General features: G+C 36.0%; 2 protein-coding genes across 2 annotated transcripts; one reads left to right on the plus strand and one right to left on the minus strand.

Annotated features, from left to right (window-relative positions):
* Positions 1–13195, plus strand: pald1b (phosphatase domain containing paladin 1b). Its single transcript, XM_066678911.1, has 20 exons — positions 1–139; positions 2284–2484; positions 3230–3332; positions 4400–4579; positions 4709–4873; positions 5038–5198; positions 5318–5393; positions 7205–7356; positions 7639–7732; positions 7912–8016; positions 8176–8271; positions 8359–8493; positions 8599–8715; positions 8797–8976; positions 9761–9958; positions 10225–10365; positions 10756–10827; positions 11097–11237; positions 11470–11625; positions 13046–13195. Exons 2-20 carry the CDS (start codon positions 2297–2299, stop codon positions 13193–13195), a joined length of 2610 nt encoding a protein of 869 aa, XP_066535008.1. The 5' UTR covers positions 1–139; positions 2284–2296.
* LOC136705383 (microsomal triglyceride transfer protein large subunit-like) lies at positions 13192–22945 on the minus strand. The gene is made up of 18 exons (XM_066678910.1): positions 22872–22945; positions 21963–22150; positions 21654–21773; positions 20809–20916; positions 20485–20601; positions 19677–19816; positions 18823–18973; positions 18392–18543; positions 18132–18300; positions 17929–18036; positions 17600–17809; positions 16722–16936; positions 16466–16563; positions 16208–16329; positions 15755–15979; positions 15407–15531; positions 15094–15264; positions 13192–14541 (listed from the first exon to the last, which is right to left on the minus strand). The coding sequence occupies exons 1-18, from the start codon at positions 22936–22938 to the stop codon at positions 14391–14393; spliced, it is 2637 nt and encodes an 878-aa protein (XP_066535007.1). The 5' UTR covers positions 22939–22945; the 3' UTR covers positions 13192–14390.
* Between the last annotated feature and the right edge of the window lie 1752 nt (positions 22946–24697).

Here is a 24697-nt window from a genome sequence, read left to right on the forward strand (position 1 = left end):
CTGAGGACCAGAGAAGATGTTGTTTCTGATATGACTTAAGATGCCGGACACTTCAAACTGGATTACATGTGTGCTTCAGTCCACTTCAAAGACCAGCACTCAGGACCTTGTGAGCATATATAAGTGAAAACGTGACCAGGTGAGAAACATTTTACATTTACTCGTCCTCCCAGACTAATACACTTACCCTGTATTAGGTAAATTACTGGGCAAATTCTTTGACCTGTTCTACATGCCTTTTTGGTGTGAAAATGGTTTGATGTGCTGGCCATTCTCACTTACCTTTAAGGCATGTACCAGGAGTTCTAATTATCCAGAGCAACTTAGATATTTAGCCATAGCACACAGTGGTACAGAGGTAGATAATGCACTTTTAGGAATCATACAGAATACAGAGGTCAGTCATACATACATATATTAGTTTAATATTTAGGGACAAAAAAGGAATGGACATCAGGGTAAATGCAAGCAGAAATACATCACGTGAGCCCTTTAATTACTAGGAACCTCTAGTGTTTTATATGGATAATACAATGTGTCACTGTATGAGGCACTCGTCTAGGGAAATTGAATGCAAATATATTTGTGCTAAGAAGGGTTATACACTGTCATTCGGCTGTGTTAGATTATGACAATGGGTGTCTTCATAAATTCAGATAAAAACACAACTGCTGGTGTACACTGAAGCCTTTGATTAATTGTGTAATGGCCATTTATTAAAAGCAATTTTTACAGAATGTGTTAAAAAAGGCACTTTGGCTTAGTGTGCCATGACTTGTAGCTTCCTGGCTAATATATAAAAAGACATTTAAAAAAGAATCTACAATTGATGTAATTGACCATGATTGTAATCACAAGGGAGATGTTACAAATGAATGAATGAATAAACACAAAAGATTTTCATTAAATTGGGGAGAAATTATATTTTTACCCTTCACGTGTAATATATACATTATATACACTTTAAAAAAAGTAATGCAATAATGTATTCTTTGATAAATGATTTGACAATTACTTGACAATGTTATTTGTCACAGTGTACTTTTGGAGTATTTGGTATGCCTGTGGTATTGGCTGAACACCAGAGCAATAAATTATTCTCTAATTCACCTACACGTGTTAGAATAAGGATATGTCAATTATTAGAGCTCCCCCCTTCCCAGCCCCCAAGGCTCTATGGTGCTCATATCCTTCCTCCTATCTGCGTGACATTGAACAAAAGCATCCCGGGGCTTTTCCTGGCCATATTTAGAGATTTGTCTCCTTGGTTATTTTTTCACTTCTCTGAGACACAAGTGGAATTTAAATCAAGTTCCCTGAAAAGGGCAACCATTCACTGGATGCCAGGGATACAGTTTCCAGACCTTGAAAAAAACAGATTGCTTTAAAGATGTACAAAAATGGCAAGGAGATATGAACTGGAATACAAGTTCTTTTTCATATCTACTAATTTTGCTCAGTCTCATATGATCATCTCCCAGTGGACGATGTACGTGTGCTTCGTAGCTCATGTAGTTCTGTAGGGGAAAACCAAACATTTTTGATTATGTTCTTCTTGTGAGAGATGTTTGAGTGATGGTGTGTAAGAGTTTGTCTTCTGGTCATGCTCCATGAGGGAGGGTGCCCTGTTAATGTCTGGAGCCGCCCACCCAGCCGTCTGGCTGCCAGATGTACAGTATTTCTCTCCCGTGCCCCCTCAAGGGCTGCTATTTCCACCCTGCCACTCTTAGAAAAGAAATAGAAAGCCAGGAGACACGAGTGGCCTATGATTTCTTGTTTGAAATAAAGCTTAAGATGTTTGTAGGAAACTTCTAGCAACAGAATGTGTGTGTGTGTATGTGTGTGTGTTGGTGTGTGTATGTGTGTGTGTTGGTGTGTGTGTGTGTGTGAGAGAGAGAGAGAGAGAGAGAGAGAGAGAGAGACTGTTTTGACTGGATAAAACCCAAGCTTTTACAAAATCTGGGATGTCTCAAATGGAGAAGCAAAGAGCAAAGGATAGAAGCACAAGGAGGCCAACTGCCCACGTGAGAGATTTCTGTTCCAAAAAAACATGCAATAGCTGGTATGTTATGGAGAAAATGTTGTCCTTCCATGAAGATATAGGATTTTGTTCAGTCTATTTCATTATGTGTGAATTACTGGCACTGGAAAAATATATGCTGAGGTTATGTTAAAAAGGGCATGTTTTCAAAACTGCTTTACAGTGGCACAGAGATGGAATGTCTATGTTAACATTCTGTCTCTAGCTGATTCAAAATCCCTCAGTGTGTGGTCTTGTTGCAGTTCTGCTTGGATCATGGGTACTACTGCCAGCACAGGGTCCCAGCCTGTGTTGGTGGCACCTCAAAACCAAACTGGTTACCAGGGCAACAGCATGGCTGATGACCGGACCTCACTGAGCAGCAGCTCCCTGCAGGAGCTCAGCATACATAACAGCAAGGCCAAGTCCATCATCACCAACAAGGTGGCCCCTGTGGTCATCACGTAAGTACTAATCTCAAAATGACCCAAAAGGACACATAAAAGTGGTAATGAAAATTAACAAACATTATGAGATTTTTTTAGGCATTTGGTTCAGGAAAGTGCAACTCACAAGAGATCCATGTTGCTTTATATTCAATAAATAAAAGAGTTTATGCTCCATAGAGATAAGATTTGTAAGCTTTATATATTATTTCAGGAGACTGTAGTTAACCACTATGATCCACTATATACACTCACCTTTGACATATAGCGCTCATGGGTGGGGTAAGTATTTTTTAAATGTGTGATTTATTTTTGTTATGTTAGGGCATTATCTTTGCATATTTTATATAGAAGCAAAAAACTTTGTAATATGATTTTCAAGTGATGCTTCTAATAATAATAATTACAAAAAACATTGAACCAACATTTGACTGTAGACACCTTGAAATCGGGGAAATAAATAGACGGCTTTACATTAGGTGCTGGAACATTGCCATGAGAACTTGACTGCATTCAGCCACAAGAGCATCAGTGAAGGCAGGTACTGATGATGGACATTTAGATCTGAAGCACAAATACTATTTAAACTCATCCCAATGTACTGGAGCTTCAAAATGTAAGAAAACACAGTGCCACTGCATAATAAAAGAAGTAGAAAGGATGTCTGGATACAATTGGTTCTAAAGGGTAATTGAAGGAAAAATAAACACTAGAGACTCTGGATTTACTTGAGCTTAAATTTGTTAAACATCTCTTTGAGCAGGTATGACTGCAAGGAAGAGTTTCAAATTCATGACAGTGTTCTGTCAGCCAACTACACAGTGGGGAAAATATCTGATACAATGCCTGAGCATTATCTGGTGCAGGTAAGCATTACAAATCTAATTTTCTATTTGAAAAGAAAATTTGGTGATTGATATAGTAACAATTAATTTAGATTCTCACTACATTCCATTTACAAGTACAACAATAATAGGCTGAGGTGGGCAGTTACAAATAAATAATTAATTACAAATGTCTACTAGCATCTGTACTTGTTGTGCTTGTTACTTCAGGAAATGAGTAATCTCAATGCTCAATGCTCTCAAACACATACAAAATATGTACCCGTTGTAATCTACAGCAGACAATTCAACTGTCCTTTGAGAATCTTATTTAGAAAGAAATAGCTAATGAAGATGAATGCAAAAATCATTTTGCCCCCGAGCCAACTAGTTATGATTTATTAACAGCTAATGTTAGGAGATGTGATAACCAAAAATCTAGCCAGTACCAATGAACCAAAACCAGATACTTCTAATAAACTTTTATAATGAACATGTCATAATTGGGGTGGCACAGTGGTGCAGCAGGTAGTGTTGCATTCACATAGCTCCAGGGACCTGGAGGTTGTGGGTTCAAGTACTGCTCCAGGTGACTGTCTGTGAGGAGTTTGGTGTGTTCTCCCAGTGTCTGCATGGGTTTCCTCCGGATGCTCTGGTTTCCTCCCACAGTCCAAAAACACATTTTGGTGACTCAAAAGTGTGTGTGTGTGTGTGTTACCCTGTGAAGGCCTGGCGCCCCCTACAGGGTGTATTCCTGTCTTGCGCCCAATGATTCCAGGTAGGCTCCAGACCCATCACGACCCTGAACTGGACAAGTGGTTACAGATAATGAATGAATGTCATAATTGCAGAATTGTTCCAAAATGAAAATTGATTGGGTAAAGTTGAGGCTCTGTCTTTCTCAGCTAGGGGGAGAATAACCCATCAGTCTCATATTAGTATGATTAGATGCAACTTTAATGTTTTATATTTGGTGTGCATTTCAGAAATTTTGGCTATATTTGTATCGTGAAACAATGAAACTCCGACAAATGCTGCATTTTAAAACAATATAAACATTACAAGGGACCATGTCATATCTCATAGTTTTTTTCCCTGTTATTACTCAGGGAGAGTTTTTTATGGTTCAGGATGTGAGCAGTAGAGCAGATGTCTTAAACACCGCAGGAAACTACGGGGCCCCTAACTTCCGAAAGGCTAAAGGAAGCTACCCTCTTTATGGTATGGGCCAGCCCAGCCTGAATGGCTTCAAACAGGTCCTCCAGTGGCTGGAGAGTGAGGCTTATGAGGTCAGTGTCTAAGTATTAGACAAAGCTTGCAACAATATTTATGCAAAATCTAATACAACATCATTATGCCTCTATGCACATTGCCAAGGGTTTACTCACCTAATCAAGATGGAATGTCCATGTGTACAGGAAGTGATATTTTTCTGTGTAAGGGAAGAGCCGGTCATCTTCCTCCACCTGGGTAAAGACTTTGTTCCATACACACCCAGGAGGAAGGAGAACCTCCATGAGAACCTACATCACCTAAAAGGAGGTCTCCGAGCTGAGCAGCTGGAGCTTTCTATCAGGAAAGAGGTAGAGTAAACATAGAGTTGCCTGTATGGTTAATGAATTATATGTCCTATACTGAACTTAACATCAACAAAGATCTTTATGGAATTCACTCATTTATTAAGTGCTATTCAGTTCTTGACATAATTATTAACTGCTATATGCTTTTTTTCCACTTTCTTTTTCAGCTTTGTGACTTTGCTAAGCTCAGTAAGAATGTTTTCTATGTTTATAACAACATTGAAAACTTTAAAGATGAGCCTCAGCAAGTAAAGATTGTGTGTGAAGAGGACATACATGTGACAGAAGAGGTTTACAAAAGGCCACTCTTCAATTTACCTTCCCATAGGTAAGTGGGGAATTCAGATAATGGAATGCTCTATTGTTTTTTTATCTCTCTCTATCTGACACATTTGTACATGAAGCAGATGCTGTACATCACAGCAATAATGACTTTTCTTCTTGAAGATATTCCAGACTCCCACTCCCCATAGAGGGGGCACCAATGGAAGAAGACTTTGATGCCTTTGTAAATGTGCTCAAGGTAAGACCATCACCATTCAGATGTTATTGAGAGATGATTTACATTATGCCATGATTTCTTTTAACACATTTCATCTGAAAAATACAGATATTAATGCCTTGAAAAAAGCACAGTGGGTGAAACTGAAAGGATCAGGATATTGTAACATACAACAAGGGACTAATGCATGACATAAGACCTAATACAACCAAGAAATCATCAGTAAACAAACTACAGGAACTACAGATAAACAAACTAGGACTGGAAATATCCAACATATTTATCTCCATGTATCTCCAGAGTGGTGGCTTTATAGGAAATAAGCATTCCTAAAATTTAATGGCTGTTTATGTAACACCTCGTTAAGCACAGATCTATTTTTCTCAATTACAATCTGCAGAAATGCAGCTAAAAGGAGTTGTCCTGACCATTAACAATGATCCAGTCTGTTTTTGTTCTGGTTTGGCTTCAAATAACACTCTCTTGACTTGACTTGATTTGATTAGACAGATATGCAGAGTTTTTCTACTAAATTAAGAAATGTTTTTATGAGTGGTTGCTCACCTACCCTAAAAACTTCTTTCGAAAAAAGCCATTAAGGAGTTATATTAAGAGTGTTAGATTACTCTCAAATATCTAATGTGGGTTTTTTCTTTTTTTATTTACATCATTGTCTGTTTCATGCTTTTCCACATTAGTAGCTGAATAGTTAATGTGATAATAATGTTACATCACCAGTTTATTATTAGTCTTTGAAATTATAATAAAATAGACATGGGTGCTAAACATTAATTCCGCACTACATGAAATGGGTAAACTAATGCATTCCAAGAAGACCAATAGCATGTTTTTATATTGACAAAGTATCATAAATGAGAGTACTTTTTTCTTCTGCTGGGAGTAGGAGTGTGTTTAAAATGGTATTTTAAGGCTGATTCCCATGTGATTGTGGTGCTTGTCCTCAATCAAGAAGCTATAGAACGTCACCTTTTTTCAAAGGAGTCCATGATGCACTATATTTCCAAATATTTGTAGAGACAATTAGGATGTCTAAAATCAGGTATTTTAGGGTGCACTCACAATGTACACAGATGGTGATTATGCTGTGTAGGGATTTAGGCCAATAAGCCCAATGCAAGGTGTTTTCTAGAGGACTGTTATGTATCCAGCAGTGAAGCAAAGTTATAGTGTTCTCTGGAATGAAGGAGCTCCTTCCAGTACCTTTGGAATGAGTTGTATGTTTTTTGCAATTATCAACATATTATCCAATATCTTTCAAAAGTTTTGCATGAATAGCCGAGAGTGTTACTCAAAAACGTCTGAATAATATCCTTAATTTCATAAGAAAACATTTTGCCATGGCGGCACTGTCACACACGCAGTCACACAGCTCCAGGGGCCTGGAGGTTGTGGGTTTGAGTCCCGCTCCGGGTGGCTATCTGTGAGGAGTTGGTGTGTTGGTCCCTGTGTCTGCGTGGGTTTCCTCCAGGTGCTCCGGTTTCCTCCCACAGTCCAAAAACACACGTTGGTAGGTGGATTGGCGACTCAAAAGTGTCTGTAGGTGTGAGTATATGGGTGAATGTGTGAGTGTGTGTGTTGCCCTGTGACTGGCGCCCCCTCCAGGGTGTATTCCCGCCTTGCGCCCAATGATTCCAGCTAGGCTCTGGACCCAGCGTGACCCTGCACTGGATAAGTGCTTACAGATAATGAATGGAATGGACATTTGGCCATATATTGTATAAGAAGTTCAGTTGATTTGCTTATGGTAAATATTAATGCGATTGATGCTTGCATAAACAAACTTCTATAGCTGCATTGTTTCCCCTCTGTAGGAAAGTCCTGGACTTTCAGTGATGAGAGATTCCTCCAAGCCTCTGCCTGCTTTGCTCTTTAGCTGCCAGGAGGGAGTGGGGCGTACCAACCTGGGCCTCATTCTGGGTGCATTAGTCTTACAGCACCTGCAGGGAGAAGCATGTACTTCTAGGTAGGGTATTATTTAACAAGCCAAGCATGAAACCCTTGAATATCCACTCAGCATTCCTCTGATTTTGTTAAATGGATTTTAGTTGTTATATGAAGGACGTTTGGAAGTCTGGACCTTTTATTAGATGTGTTCTAACTGTCAAGAGATTGATGCCAAATGTGTACAAGAAGTATTATTTATGCATCAGTCCTATCTGTTCAGCATGGGTGAGATGTATTTTTGTCAGATAAATATACCATTTCAAATGTTAACACAATGAATTGAATCATCTCTCACTCTCAGTGAAGAAGACCCAAAGGTCAAGCACCAGCCAGAGTTCCAAGTCGTTCAGAACCTGATTGAGCGCCTTCCCAAAGGCCAACAAGTGCTTGATGAGGTTAGATGTGACTACCAATTTTAATTCTACAGCTCGCTAATAGAGAGCTGCTGAAGAGCTAATAATACAGTGCTCTTGTCAGTGTGGTGTATTCATAACAGTGTTGACATCACAGCTGCGAGTGTATTATAGAAACAAGTTGTCTTAAGTCAGGGTGTTTTTCTGTTTTATTCCTTTAGGTTGATAGAGCGATTGAAATGTGCTCAGAAATGCACAACATCAAAAATGCAATATACGAAAATAAGAGAAAACTGGAAGGTATTGCTGAGGATTATCAGATACAAGTAAGCATTATTAATATATTGGAAAAACAAGTACCCCTGATTTATTGATGCTAATCACAGGACAATGCCTCATTTGGAGTATTTTCTTAAGTGTGAGTGAGTTAAAACCAGTCCTTTTGTTTTATGCAGTGTATTTCTTGATCATTTCTGTTTATAAAGGGCAGCAGCACAAAAGGTTATTTCCTGCAAAGAACACTGCAAAGCCTTGAGCGTTATATCTATTTGATAGTGTTTAACGCTTACCTTCATGATCAGGTAAGATATATGTATATTCTATTTTCTATTTATATGTAATTGTTTTTATTATTCAATGATAAGATATTCATCTGATTTTCTCTGTAGTATCCTCAGCTATTTGCCCAGAGTTTCAGTCAGTGGATGTGTGTGAATGCATGGATCTACAGGCTGTTGGGCAGTATGGATCGTTCCGAACTCTCAGCTCCCCCCAACCTCATCACTAATGGAACAAGGATACTTGTAAGACCCAGTACAGATGTAATATGTCCAATTCACACAAATCATTCCTGCACTCACATCAGGACACACACGGTTTACATATTCTTTCCTCACTTTTTTTTTCAGGTGTCTAGTGAGTATTTAGCCCAAGACCAGCTTGGTACAGCTAAGGAAATGAGAGTGGCTAACTTCAGACGAGTTCTTAAAATGGCCGTGTATGGCATGGCACAGCCAAGCTCAGAGGTAGGTCATGTTTTGAATGTTGTATTTTCCTGAGGTTTTGTCAACTAAGCAATGTTTTATGTTTTCATGTTTCTCTTTTAGGCCGTTTCTGTGGTGCTGTCTTATCTAACGAATGAGAGACGGAAGCACTCCAGAATGCTGTGGGTCAATCTACAGGAGGATCTGGTCTTAGAAGGGAACGGGCAGATGTTTACTCCACGAGAGCCAATGTGTGTGGAGCAGCCAATCTCAGTGTATGTGCAGAACCAGCAACAACTTGAGGTACTTCAAATTTATTTGTTTCTAAATCAAATTCATTTTTGGTGTGTTCTTCCCATGGGTTTCCTCCTGGTGCTCCGGTTTCTTTCCACTGTCCAAAAACACGTTGGTAGGTGGATTGGGTACACAAAAGTGTCCATAGGTGTGAGTGTGTGAGTAAATTTGTGAGGATTGATGCCCCCTCCAGGGTGTGATCCCACATTGCACCCAGTAATTGCGAATTAATGAATGAATGAATAAATCATATTCAGCTCTTCAACGGCTGCATGTCATTTAAATTCTTAAAACTGACCTTGAAGTTGCCCTACAAGGTAAATATCACAAGCCTGAGGTGTCCAAGGATTGAAGATGCCACATACTACATTTTTTGTAATAGACATTTTTAAATTAATATCCAATCTTGAGAATTATAAGGGCCTGTGTAACAAGAACAGTCATAATTAATTTTACATCACTGGCATCCACCCACAGAAAACAGATTTTTGTTTACGGTGCCTTTTAAAACATATGTAATATTTAAAGACATATGTAATATGTAAAATACAAAAATTATCTGAAAGGCTGCTTAATGATTTAAAAAGCAGTTTGAGTCCAAGCACACCTTAGAACTTCTGTTCCAGCAGATGCAGATAAAATACTGTAGGGCAAATAACTGAAAATCTGTATAATGCTTAATGGACCAAAAACCAGAATTAATGGGTCATTTATTCAGCTTGGTTTGCATATGTAGACCATAACAACTTGGGAGTTAATGGCATTTTAACAATGTTTATCTACTACTTCCAAGGCACTGGAGCTGGCAATGAAGGAAGACATACTGAAGTGTGAGAAGTGGCTTGAGATTACTACAGAGCAGGAGAAGCAAATGAGGATTCTGAAAAACTGTCAGACTCTTCAGGAGCTCTTTGCTCAGCAGAAGAACTCCCACCCAGGGCTCACGTACCATCGCATTCCTTTCTCTGACTCCTTTGCTCCAAAGGAAGAGGTAATGCAATGCTTTTTCATAAAAAAATATGTTTTAAAATATCATCATTCTGCAAAACCATATCTTTTTAAAAATAAAAATAAGAAACTTTTTTATGTTGTCAAATATAAAAAATGCAGAGATAAAAATAGAAATGATCCAAAATGAATACTAATATGGTTACACATTTTGTATTTTTGCATACATCTGTAAAGTTACTGTAAAGAAAAAATACAATATTGTAATGGAAAAAAATACAATACAGATAATACAGTTACCATTTTTAGGTATTTGATCAGCTTCTGGAAGCCATGAAATCTACTCTTGCAGATGACCCTAGTTCAGCATTCATCTTCAACTGCAGTGATGGGAAAGACCGAACCACAACTGCAATGGTCATTGCCACACTTACTTTGTGGCACTTCAATGTAGGTTAATATAGCTACAGTCAATTTTATTTGTTCTTGATGTTGAGTTGTTTATTCACATATTAGACTATCACTCCCAAGCCTTACAGTAATACTGAAAATGTTATTCATTTATCTTCTAACATAAACAACTAACAATGTCAAAACATTGTAATTAGAATGAAATACATACAATGTCAGTATCAATATTTGTAAACAAAATCAAAAAAGCAATTTTACAAAAGAAGAAAAAAAAAATGGGAGTATCTGTCCGTTTGTTAAAATGTTTTGTTACTGTTCACAACACACCTGTTGTTTTCAAGTTCTTCCAACACATTTAGTCTTTGGTAAGAACACTCTTAAGTTAACACTGGCACTAATAAACCATAATGATGTAAGTAATTTCTGCAGGGCTTTCCTGAGTGTGGAAATGAGGAAATTGTAAGTGTCCCAGATGCTAAGTACACCAAGGGTGAGTTTGAGGTATGTTGATGTATTATTATTATTATTATTATTATTATTATTTCTTTTTATAGCAATGTAGCTCAAACGTATTCCATACATTTGGCTTACTGCCGCAGGTTTGAAGTGTTTGTGAAGATTCTATACTGGAACAATAAATTTGATTATAATTAAAAGTCTATATAATAAAATGTGTTATTAAAAAAATGAATGTAAAATATATTTAATTTACTGGTGCTTGTGTTTGAATATGTACAAAACTTTGCTGCATTGTGCGTTTGCATGTTCAGGTGGTGATGCAGGTTGTCAGACTTCTGCCGAATGGTCACCAAATGAAAAGAGAGGTAGACATGGCTCTAGATACTGTCAGTGAGACAATGACACCCATGCATTACCACTTGCGAGAGATCATTTTATGTACCTACAAACAGGTGAGGTTTATGAATTTCAGGTTGGAGCACAGATGGGGGGTAACATTGCAGGAGAATGTACGTTTGTAACCCTGACTTTGAACAAGAAACTCATAAATTAATAATAAATTGCCCTTGTAGCAAAATAAGACATAATAATATGTGTATGCAATTAAGTTTCATTAAAAGTGTCAATATAAATGATAACAAGAACTATGTTTACTGTCAAATTCTCCATTTCCTTTCTTCTTAGATAAAAAACGCTAAATCAGAGGCTGAATCTCAGCAGGCACAGTTGAGGAGTCTACAGTGCTTGGAGCGCTATATTTACCTCATTCTTTTCAACAGCTACCTCCACTTGGAGAAAAAAACCTCCTGGAGACGACCATTCAGCCTGTGGATGCACCAGGTGGGATCAGGTGCAATGATCAATAGTGCAGATTGGACAATCCTGGGTTAATTAGTTCTGGTTAGGGTAGTACATTGATACTAAGCAGACTTAATATTAGTTTATTTAATGCTTATCATCAGCCTCTTTGCTCAGCTTGGGAATGTTTTTCTTTAACTCTCTTACAGACCTGTCAGAATCAGCCCATTTTGTATTGTCCTGTAAAAAAATCATTATTTTTCTTACAAATCAAATTTCAACAATATTAGAGCATTTTATAAAAAGCACAAAAAAAAGATTTCCTATATATTTTTTTACCTAATAACTTGATTGCATTTTGTAAATATCAACTAATTTAAAAAGTTGATGTCTGCAATAAACTTCAAGAAAGTTGAGACAGACGTATTCACCACTGTGTCACTCTAACTTTTTATTTTTTTATTTTTTTATTTTTTTTTAATGACACTGTTTAATCGTCTAGGAACAGAAGATACTAATTTTTTTCCATTTTAGTTTCGCATGTCAAACTTTGCCCATTCTGGCTTGTTAAAAAACATAAGCTTCTCAAGAGACAGTGGCTGTCTTTGCCTGATTCTCCTTCTCATGATGTGCCATAGGGGACATTCCTTGTCTATGAAACCTATTTTTTTAGGACATACAGAATGAGGCCTGGCATTGCTTTGCTGAAATACTCGTGACCTTTCATATATATGACTTTTTCTTGATGGCAGCATGTCTTTCTAAAATATCAGTGTCTGACTCCATATCAATGGAAACGTCTCACATATGCAATTCACCCATGCCATGGCCACTGATGCAGTCTAATAGAGTTTATGATTGCATTTTTTGATGCAATGGCAGACACTGTTAAATGACAAGTTTTTTTTTAAGTCCTCCAAGACCCATGTAACACTATTTATCACTCATTCGACATGAACTTACCATGCATGGACTGGTATTTCTTCAGAATTCCTGAATTCACAAAATTAAGTACCTTAAATTATAAAAGGTCTTTACAATCTGGCATTGCAATATATTCTAACGATGTGACAATTCTCTCATGAAGTTTGGAATACGATGGTGAAAAACCACCTATTTTGAGAGTTCAATGAATGCTCCTTTTATAACATATATATTCACCTGTTATATTTATGTAAGTACAATCAAAGCTGGTCAGTGAAAACAATGGGAATCTTTTCATTGTACATTTGCCTGTTAAATATATTTTCCAGAAAATTAACAAACAAGATTTTTTTTGTTTTTGTTTTTTTTAATTACATTTTTAAAAATGTCCTAACTTTCCTGGAAACAATGAGTAAACACATATCATGCATTATATCACTATATATACTTAATAATATTAATTTCCAAAATTACAATATCATTACAATTGTATTTAAGAATGTTAAATGACCTAATTGTTTTTAATGTTTGTTGGCAGGTGGCAGCTAGAGCTGGTGTCTATGCCATCCTTAATCAGCTAGGCTTCACTGACTTTGAAACTCATAAGGACTCTCCATTGGCCAGTCTACGTTACCGCTGGAGACAGCACAGAGCTCATTCACTGCCCATCCGTGGAGAATTAATTTAACAAAACACTTGCTTTTTCACAGAGAAGTAGTCTCATTTTGACATATTCATATTCACAATTCTACTACAAATGGAATGTATGACATATTTGCAGGTCAGTTTTGCAGATTTTTTTCAAGTGTTTTTTCTTTTCAAACACACATATGCTCCCTTAAATTCTTTGCTCTCTGATTATATTTCCTTCATCCTCTGTGTCCAATCACATACAGTCAATACAGTCAAATCAATAATTTCCGTATAGGTGAGAGTTGCAGACTTCATAATAATATAGGAATTATGCTTTATGGTTAAGCAGTTTATGGAGTATCATTATATTTTTAGCTCAGGGAAAGTAATAGTTCAGCTAACCAGTAATGCTTGGTTCAACTTTATAATCAGAGTTAGTTAATTAAATGTTGACTCATAATCATATCAACATAATGTTGGTAATTGTGCTCATATTAAGGAACAGTGCAGTTAGTGAATATCAGATGTTTGCGGAATCTGTTTATGACAACAGGCACAAAAAAAGGGCCAAAATGGATCTGCTTGCCATTTTTATTCTGAAAACCATAGGAGTTGTCCTGTCAGTTTCTACACTAAAAGGCATTACTATTTCGGGAATTTGCTGTAGGAATTGGATTGTGCTTCATTGCTCCAGAGAATGCAGTTCAGGTGCTCCACTGTCCAGCACTTGGGGCATTATACCCCTCTAGAGCTCCCATCCCACTGGTTAGTGTTTATCTATGGAGAATGCTCAAGCTGTACATTGTTTGCACAGGTGAACACCTGTGTCATCAGTAGATATACTTTAGAACAGAGGAAATCATTCATTAGCAGAGGTCTTAACATATGGATGGAAATGTGGTGTAGCAAATTTCTAGCATTTTTAAGTTATTTAAAACATTTTTACCAGTTCCTGAGAACTGATATTAAATTGGGTTATTTGCTTTAACAGGGAAACAATGGTAATTCTGAAATTGTTCTATAAAATCTGAATACTGAGCTAATGATGTATCTGTGGGAAATGGGAAGATGTAAAAGAAATAAAATTACAATGATCCATTAGACTACCATTGATTTCACAGTGATATACTCCACAGTACATCTAATAGTGTTTGAACTGTATAGTGATATTGTATAGTGTTTGTCATTCTGTCTCGTATTATTACACTAACACTACAAAATATAAGGTGGTGCATATTTTCTTGCTACTCCTATTCTGTGCTAAAGTTGAGAAGTTTTCTACACATCCTTGAATTGTCCTTGTGGAGGGCTGTCTCTTCTCCTGGAATAATCCATGTTCTTCTTCTGTCTTGAAGAGTTTTCCTTCTGTTCCTGGTAGTCACTTGTGTAGATGCTCTCTCTCTGGAGAGGAAAATAAAATGGTGCATTTCTTGAATATAAGAATGCTGAATATTCTTGTAATAATATACTCTATTTTAGATATAACATCAGTTTTATCAGTACTATCCTTTATACCATATTAGATCATTTTTCTGTGAACTGTATTATAACATTAGAGTGGTGCAGGTCAATGTATTTAATTATAATTTGCTGTCACTGTTTATGATAACATACTACATACTATAACATGGTGAAATTGACTAATTATGAAATGGTAATTTAAAAGTTCTCATAGGTTCCAAGACCTATTTAATTCTTTCTCAGAAGCCAAATATTAAATATACAAATATAACATATTCTTTATTGGTTTATATTAAAAGTTGTTTTGTTAACTATTTAATTCAGTGACTCTCTAAAAACCTTTTTTAAAGACAGCTTAAATGTCCTATATGTGGGTCTATATATGTGTTAGTCTCACAAATGTATAAGATACATCATTTTTAGTAGACATTAATGTATACATCTTAAAACTAATAGTGTAATATTAAGTCTTTATTTTCTATGTTAATTCACCTGTAAAGAAGAGGCTCTCTTATAAGCTGCAGACAGTATATCATAGGTGTATCAGAAAAGTTAACAGTGGTGATAAAACTGAAGGAAGAATTCATCTCTGACAGGGTCTCAGCTATAGTGCTCATAAAAAGAGCATCCACTTCTGCCCTGGAAGTGATCACTATAGAGAACCTAAGAAAAAGCAGAAGATTTATAAAATTAATTTATGTATATCTCTCCTGAAATAGACTAATTTATCACAGTCACCAGTGATTATATGGAGGCAAGATTTCTTTTTACTATGTCTTTGTATTATAAGTAGAATTTCACATACTTATTTTTGACAGAGCTTTTTGACTCTTGACCGAATAAGCTGAATTCTAAATCAGCTGACACGTCAACCGAAAGACCTCCATGAAAGTAGACATGCGTTTGTAATCCAGATTGTAGAATTAGACTCTGTTGGAAGCAAGATCAGGAAAAAAAAAAACAGTTTAAATTCTTATGTCAATGAAATTTTAGCAAAATAATTGTTTAAATCCACAGATTCGGTGTTGGAGGTGCAATGTTGTATTCATCAATTAATTTGCTCTATTATATGTAAGAATGTTAACTAGAGGATTTAGTGAACATTTCAATAACTAAACAATGACAGAGAACACTTGGGTTTGTGATGATTTACCTGTCTCATCCTGATAATAAGAATATTCCCGGAAAGAATGTTCATTGGGCCTTCAGCTGCTGAAAAGTACTTGCTCATTAAGTCTCCATAGCCCTGGAAAAAGACTATGGGTTTGATCTGGACACCCAAAAACATGGCTGACATTCCTGCCATTAGCTCTTCCTCCTCTTCCTCAGTGAATTCTTTCCCAAACAGAGAGTCAAAACCACCCAGCTCTAAAGAAACCTGAAGGACACAGGAAACGTATTTTAATCCACTGCATTTGCATCTTTTCCATATTCCACTCACTTGCTGATCGATAGATAGTAACAAAATTAATGTTATGTTTTAATACAATTTTTGTTTATAAAAACCCATATTTGTAAGATTTTGTAACTAAAGGAACATTTTGCAAAGCCATTACTATACTATAGAAGAAACACCTATAAACATAACTTTAAAATGTATTAATACCTGCAGTGAGTGCAGACTTCCCCTTTTACTCTGAGTAGAGAAATGGCTATTACTTTGTTTTAGAGCTCCACTTTCAGAAAAAACAAAATCAAAGTCATAGGTTGTAATTGTGTCCTTTGTCTCTGGAAAGAATTAAATATGATGAAAAATACATAAACAATAAAATGTTAAAGGTAACAATTTTATCTAAAAAAGAGAAAAAATAAAATCACAAGCACATTTCAAAATTAAAATCTAGGAACCTTATATATTTGATACCTGCAATCTGTCCAGTGTATGACGAGGAAGAACCAACTCGTGCAAGATGGAAATAATTGTTTAGCTTTGAGTCTTTCAAAACATTAAGAGTTAGATTCCTAAAGAGAAATATAATATGGTGAGTAGAGCTGATAAAATAGACAATAGTGTAAGTGTAGTTACATGGAAGTCATACCTAATAAAATGGCCAGTATGTTTATAACACAGTATGAAATAGTGAAGTTGATATAGAAATCATCAGGAAAACATCCCATACCTGATTGAAGTATCTGTAGACTGTAGAATATTCATTATTTTGGCAGTGAGGAACTTGGATATCTCTGGTTTTTCTTTTGCGATTCTCAGGATCACTTCTTCGACATCTGTGAGCAGAGGGTCATTCCTGAGCAGAAGCTGAGCAGCAGCCACTCGCACTGGAGCAGAAAATGACTTCTTTCTTTGAGTAAAAATGTCTCTGACATGCTGCTTAACCTGATAAGAGAACATCAAAACAATTCTATTAAATTGTGAGTATTCCTGCTGCCACATGCTAGATAGAGTTTAATTCCTAGTTTGAGCGGTTACATCATACTAAACCAATAAAGGCCTTGAGCAAGAATGCTAATATTAGTTATTAATTTTAATTATAAGTATCAAAATTGTGGGCAGCACGGTGGTGCAGCAGGTAGTGTCGCAGTCACACAACTCCAGGGACCTGGAGGTTGTGGGTTCATGTGCTGCTCCAGGTGACTGTCTGTGAGAAGTTTGGAGTATTCTCCATGTGTCCACATGGGGTTCCTCCAAGTGCTCCAGTTTCCTCCCACAGTCCAAAAACACACGCAGGATTGGTGACTCAGAAGTGTCCATAGGTGTGAATGTGTGAGTGTGTGTGACCCTGTGAAGGACTGGCGCCCCCTCCAGGGTGTGTTTCACCCTTGCGCCTAATTATTCCGGGTGAGCTCCAGACCCACCACGACCCTGAACTGGATAAGCGGTTACAGACAATGAATGAATTAATGATTAAAATTGTAAGTCTAAATAAGCATTTGTACCAAGATATTTAAACTGTACAATTGTACAACTTCTCATTTGAGTAGATGTGGAAGTTGATAGTGTTTTTAACATAAAACTTTAAATGGGAAACATTTACTTTACCTCCTTGTTGATATATTGAGATGGAAGATTCTCCAATGTTGAAAGCACAATGTTTGACAGTGATTTGGACCGGTCAATATACTGGAGAAGGATTGGCACTGTCTCTGGCAGAAGGGCACTTTTCAGGGCCAACAGGTGAGACTTTATTTCTGTTTCATCTTTGGATGCACTCAAACCATTTAGAATAAGTCTCTTAGCATCTTCAACTTCCTTGAGAGAGAAATACAGAAAGATTGTTTACATTACAAGGAAATCAAATTGTAATTGTAATTAGATATTTTTTTTATTTAGACCTAAATCTCTAAAATGTTATCTAAACCGTTCCTTACCTTCATGTTGCACATGTTTGCAGAACACATTTTTCTGATCACTGTTCCAAAAATGATAAGAGCAATCTGATGGGTCTGACTCTGTGCTTTAGTATGAGACACAATGTTCTGCAACGTAGATATCACAAACAGTATAAACAAATAAAGTGTTGCTAGTTAAAAATGAATGGTAAATACCAGGGAACAAATAATGTCTCACTCACCGAGATTACACTTATCAAATGAGGTGATGGATTAGAAGAGAATGCACATGCGTAGAGGAACTGTTCAAGCAGTGGGGCTGTCTTTGGGTCTGTGAGGTCCAAATATGAGACAACTGCATCCAAAGCAGCAGGAGTAGAGGCTGCTGCTGCTGCCTCTATTAGAATAGGACTTAAATATTCATAGAAAAAAAAATATTCTAAATAATTGCACGAACACATGATTATGGCATAGTAGAGCATGTTAAGCAGCTAATACGTACACTAACATGCTGTCAGACTTTTTCAAAATATTTTTAATTTCATTTAATTCCATATTGTGCAGGGACTGTGACAGCTGGAGAAACACATTTGTTGTTGCTGACAGGGACATATTCATTCCGGTTGCTTTCAAATAGTTGAGAAGGTCATTTATCTGAAAGAATTTTTAAAAAGTGTTAGATATTATTGAACAGATTAATTATGTTGTCAGGTTCATCCCAATGAAACAACATGAAACAATATACAATTTGATTCATTTATCATCTACACTGTCAGTCTGGGCATTTTTTTAATGCATGAATTGTTCACAAATATTTAACAATTTGTGGATTTAGGAATGTACGAGTAAATGACATCAATAATTAAATAAAATCTATAGCTTTTCTAGTAAAGACACTGCAATCTGTGCTGAGTGATTTTCTCATTAACTTACTGAATGTCCATTGTGAGCAGACTGTCTGACAGGTATAGCATGAAGAGTATGATTCACGTGGCTCTTCTTGAAAGATGTGAGAACCTCCTGCTGTTCTCCATGGGCCTCTTCATTAGCACTAGATTTTTTGGATAATATCTGAAGGAACTGCCTAAAGCAACAAACAGAACATCTTATTTAGTCTTATAAAATACCTTGTTCATAATTTGTTCAGTTATTCTTCACTTTTACCCACAGAAAAACATATTTATGAGTTTTATTTGTTTATTTTTTACACAGCTGTTTTTCTATAAATTACAGTTCACATTACAATCAAATTACTTCAGTAATCCCAGAATGAACTAGTTTTCATATTTAAAATAGGTGTAGTGCAGGATCTCTGATACACCGATGCCACCAGGTGTTAGTAAAAAGAACACCTTTACTGAAACACCTTTAGATAAAGAACAATTGCTGAAAAAATGACTGATTTTACCCTTTAAAAACATGTCTATGGTGAAGTACAGGAAGGGAACACAGATTTGGCCACCCTCAATGATATAAAAAATGTTGTCCAATTCATGAGACTTCCATAGAATATGGAAACAAATGAAGATTTGAGAAGTTTATGTATCAGGTTCAGTGCATGAAATTAGGTGCCAGCCCAGCAGGCCTTCTATACAAATGTACATGAAGCACATCCTAATTCATGCAGATGGTTCAGTAGTGAGCCAATGAAAGTCCTGAGGGTAATAAGCCAACAGCTGTGCTCACAAGCAGAGTTTGATGTTTAAAAAAATTATTTTTGCAGTGTTTTCAAAGCACTATTACTGCAGCAGCTGTATGCCAACAAGCATATATTGTTAATGAAATACCTTGAAGAGATTTGGACTCCGACTGTAGACTGTTCATCTAAAACCACTGAAAGTATTTCCTGTGATGTTGCAGACTTTATGTGGCCATCTTCCATGGTGAAAACTGTTTTGGAGTTCCCAGCTAAATTTACACCCAAAATCTAAAGCAACAAGGAAGGAAAGAAGATACTTTTCATGATGTAAATATAAATGATAAATAATACAGAATATACCTACAAACATTCTATAATGTTCTGAGCTGGTTGATGCTGGTCTGGAGCAAGTCTGTGGTAGTTAACCATTATACTCATGGCCAAAACACAGCATGTGCTAGTTTTGGTGATGATCAGCAAGTAAATTATTTTCTAATTCACAATCTTCCAGTAAAAAATCATTTTATAGGAAAAGGAAAATATCTATTTGAATGAGAGTTAATGGAACATGCTTTTTTACATTTTTATCATTTTTGAGAATTTTAGTTGGTTTAATTATCTTTAAATCTTTATATAATATCAAGACGATCTGGAAAAAATGTTATATGTGCTGATTGCAATAACAAGCTGTTTATCTTGGAGTTGGTCTATGGTAGTTTTCCAAGCAAGAATTTTTAATACATTTTTTCAAGTTCAAAAGAAATGCAACATATTGTGGTAAAATGGTACATCTATTACATGAAAGCTGTTCATATTTCAGTATAAAAAATGTGGTAAGAATAAACTGTAAGAATAATTCTAAAGCAAATTGCAGCCTGAAATGAAAACAACTATTTGAGGTCCCATTGCACACCATGCACAATCATTCTTACAGTGTGACCATTCAGTCTTTGTACCTGCTCCGATATCATGCCACTGGTTACACTCTTTTTACAATTCTCATAGTCCTTGAGTTTGATTATTTCATCCTTTATAGTGTGGTATGAGACTTGGCATTGTCCTGTTGCATCATCCTAAAATATAATACAAGGTGTTAGTTTCACTGTATGGTGCATGAGGTGCTGTGTGAAATGAGTAAATTTAGAGCAGGACCCTTCCTGAAACCTGCAACAGTCAGTATCTCTGAAGAAAATCATAATGTTGGCTGTTTTGTGATAAGGAAAGGAAATGTATAAAATTAATAAAGTTTAAAATATGAATATAAAAAGATTTCAGCTTACTTCAACTATGATCCCAGAAGAAGTTTGAATCTGAAACATTGATGCTAGCCCTTTTTTGAAATTCAGCCAAGCTGTGCTGTCCTTGGAGATGTCAAGAATTCCTTGAATCTAAATTAATTCCAAATATGTTAAGAAATGTTTCATTCATTAATTATACACATGAAATTGTGTGGCATATGTAGTATTGCGTATATTGGCAAACACTTATATTTTCTAAAAAATTCTAGTAACAAAATTACAGTAACTAAAAGCCTCAGGCATCTACACTGCGGGCCATTAATTGGTTCATTCAGGGCCACAAAATAATTTGATTCTTCATCACACATAAAAAAAGTGTTAACAATATGAACATGAAACTACTTTGTGTGAAACCATTAAACGACTAAAGTAAGAGAATAAGACTTGATATTTCCAATTTAATGTTAAACATTTCATTTTCTAAATGATAAAAAGCATAAAATAATGCTTTATTTAGTACACCAACAAGACTCACCTATACTAATGCAGATCAACTTGTTTTCTCTGTAATGCCTAAAGGTGGCAAACTTTTATACTTTTTTTAAATGGAAGCGTTTTTAACACCAATAATTACCAAACTATATATTCAGAAGTGATTATTAATTATTTGTATATTTTTTCTATAAAAAGCTACCATTCAAAACAAAGCAACATATTTCTTTATAGTCCTTTAATGAACCAATTTATGCTCCATATATGTTCCACACAAGAGCAAACCATGTTTAAAAAATTTGGATACATCCATTAGTTGTCAGAACACCTACCTCATTTCAGAATTAACTATTGTATCACATTTGATAGATGTGTAGGCTTAAATCAATAAATACCTTTCCAGAGAGGAGATGCACAATAAATGCTTCCTTGATGTGATCAAAGCCATCAGGTGTCTTTTCCACAGTTAAGTCTTTATTAGTGTCACTTGAATTAGTAAGTTTTAGATCCAGAATCTGGAAAAACATTGTTAGAATTAAATATAAATCTGAGGACTCAAGCATTGTGGAAGTTTTTACTGATAATGTTTTTGGTCTATATACAATAAATATCTGAGTAGCATCACTTAAAAGCTTCAGAGTAAATGTTATGTCTGCAGATGATTCTGGTCCCTGCAATAGTTATTAGCATATATAAAAACCTACTTTCATGTGTAGAAGCTGTTCCTCTTGGTTCTGAGCATTCCTCCAAAGGGAGTGGATCTGAATTACTGCCTCCAAGGTGTTCACACTGCTCACCTCAAGGTCCACCGAAATGGGAGCCACAGCAGTAGATGTGCTGTACTCATACTCATACATGACCCCAGGATCAAAGTGTAGGACATTACTAAAAGCTACAGAAACACTGATATATCTAAATATGTACTCAAGACCATACAAGTACAAACATAAACATATTAGAATTATAATTATATGAGGAACCACTGCACACATATGAACCTCTGCACCTCAAAGTAGCTGAATTTGATCACTAAAAATGGGGTGTACAAAATTTGGACCGGGGCGGCACACTGGCGCAGCAGGTAGTGGCACAGTCACACAACTCCAGGGACCTGGAGGTTGTGGGTTCAATTCCCACTCCAGGTGACTGTCTGTGAGGAGTTTGGTGTGTTCTCCCTGTGTCTGTGTGGGTTTCCTCCGGGTGCTCCAGTTTCTTCCCACGGTCCAAAAACACATGTTGTGGATTGGTGACTCAAAAAGTGTCCGTAGGTGTGAGTATGTGAGTGAATGTGTGTGTGTTGCCCTGTGAAGGACTGGTGTTCCCGCCTTGCGCCCAGTGATTCCAGGTAGGCTCTGGACCCACTGTGACCCTGAACTTGATAAGCGGTGACAGATAATGAATGAAAATTTGGACCGGCTGTTAATAGCTTCAACATCAGTAACTTCATGTTTTAAATTCACTTTCCCAATGGTTTAGCAGGTCCCTCCATTAAAACAGCAAAGCAAATTTACATTTTCAAAGATTTATAGATTTAAACTATCCGAAAATAAAGGTTATGTCTAAGATAATGTACTCAAGTAATACAAATGTCCTCAAATAAAATTAAATCTCACCTTTCACACTGTCTCTTAGTCCTGAAAGAAGAAAGAGACAAAAATACAGACAAACTGCTGTGTTCATGTTCCTGAGCTGGAGATCCAGAATAAACTGGCTGCTTTACTAAGTCAATTTGACAAAGCACAGTGTCAACAAAGGGGAAAAAAAAGGGGGTGGGGGGGGAGAAAAACTTTGCAAATGTAAAAGAAGATGATGCAATTTAGAAACTGAAAATCTGCCAGATATTGCTTCCTGCACAATTGCAATGTATGTGTATTTTACATGGGATATTTCTGTGCCTAATATGTACTGCGAAAATATGTTATGGAACATTTACCCTATAACTTATATAATGGAGCGTATCTGTTAGATATATCATTTGTTGGAACTGGTATCAATGGATTAATCAATGTTGAAACCACTAAGTGATAATTATACATTCCCTCTTTTAAATTTACCATATTTTTTTATTAAATCAAATAAATAATGAAATGAACAATGGGTAAACTTACACTCATTTACTCAAATATTAATTGGGAAATAATATTCAGTGCATTTGAAACATAATAGACATTAAAGTACTATGACATAAATGTGATGCCCTTTCAGTATAATATCTTTCAGTATAATATCCAGGAAACAGTCCTGGATATATCATAGTTTTTAAAAGATGTTTTAAACAAAAAATATGAAGACATAGTGCCTCTTCACTCCAACAGACTGCCTTCTCTGATCATCTCAAACCAGCCTCAGAGGTGCCATGGGAATTGACACAAAATATAATAAGGATTAATAAAAATGATAATTTTTAATTTTTATGAACCTGTTCATTCAGAATCAAGGTTTGAAAGATTATATCAATAAGGTCTCCCTGACCTATCCTGTCAACCAAACTCTAGCTTAAGTTTAATTATCTCTTTGGAGAAAAATAAAGGGAACATTTCTGTGAGATGAATGACATGGTGATATCAGTGAGAATCTTATCAATGAGTAAACTCCTGGTGTATCTGCTCTGTGATAAGGAGGGGAGTAGCTTAACAGGGCACAGTGACACTACTAAAATTGATCTGACGTTAATATGTCCCAGAGACTACTATGGCTAGATCTATTAATAAGTAAGACCTGCCATGTTTCTGTTCAAATCATAATAAAATATTAAACATCTAAAATTTTAATTCATATAATTCACATGTAGGTGGATTCCTGTATTTTTGTGCTAGTACAATTTACAGTGATAAGAATTCGGTTGGATGAAATAATTTAAATTAATGGGACCTCAACTGATAAAAATGAGAAAAAGATGGGAAATAATTTAATCAGTTAAGGTCTAAATGAAAATGCCAGTATTAAAATATGTGATTTACTCTTGAACTATTAAAATACTATTTTTTATTTATAGTACTTGTGTAGATTTCAAAACGTACAAAAATCTTTACTCAAATACACACTATTGCCCCATTAATCCTAAGTTTTCAGTTAGTCTGAAGCGCAGAATTGAGAGGAGGGGGGACTTATACAAACGAATTATGTGCAAACCACCAGAGAATGCCTGGTCAGGAAGAACTCCCACTCAGTGAAGGTCTGCAGGTTGACGTTAGAGGGCGCGCTCTAAATACTCCACAAAGAAAAACCAAAGATGTGTTTTTGCTGAGACTTTTGCTGTGAGGAACTGTACTCTGAAAATGTTAAGTGGTGTTTTAGTATTAAATTCTCTACTTTTCAAAAATTAGAGGAAATACGTGTGAGGATGATTAAAACATGTTTAATTATCTATCTATATAATTTCCCGACGAGTCTCTGTCAATGTCTGAAAAGATTAATTAAACCAGCCACTGGGTCCAAA

This window comes from Hoplias malabaricus, chromosome 8 (assembly GCF_029633855.1).
Source record: "Hoplias malabaricus isolate fHopMal1 chromosome 8, fHopMal1.hap1, whole genome shotgun sequence".
NCBI classification, from domain to species: Eukaryota; Metazoa; Chordata; class Actinopteri; order Characiformes; family Erythrinidae; genus Hoplias; species Hoplias malabaricus.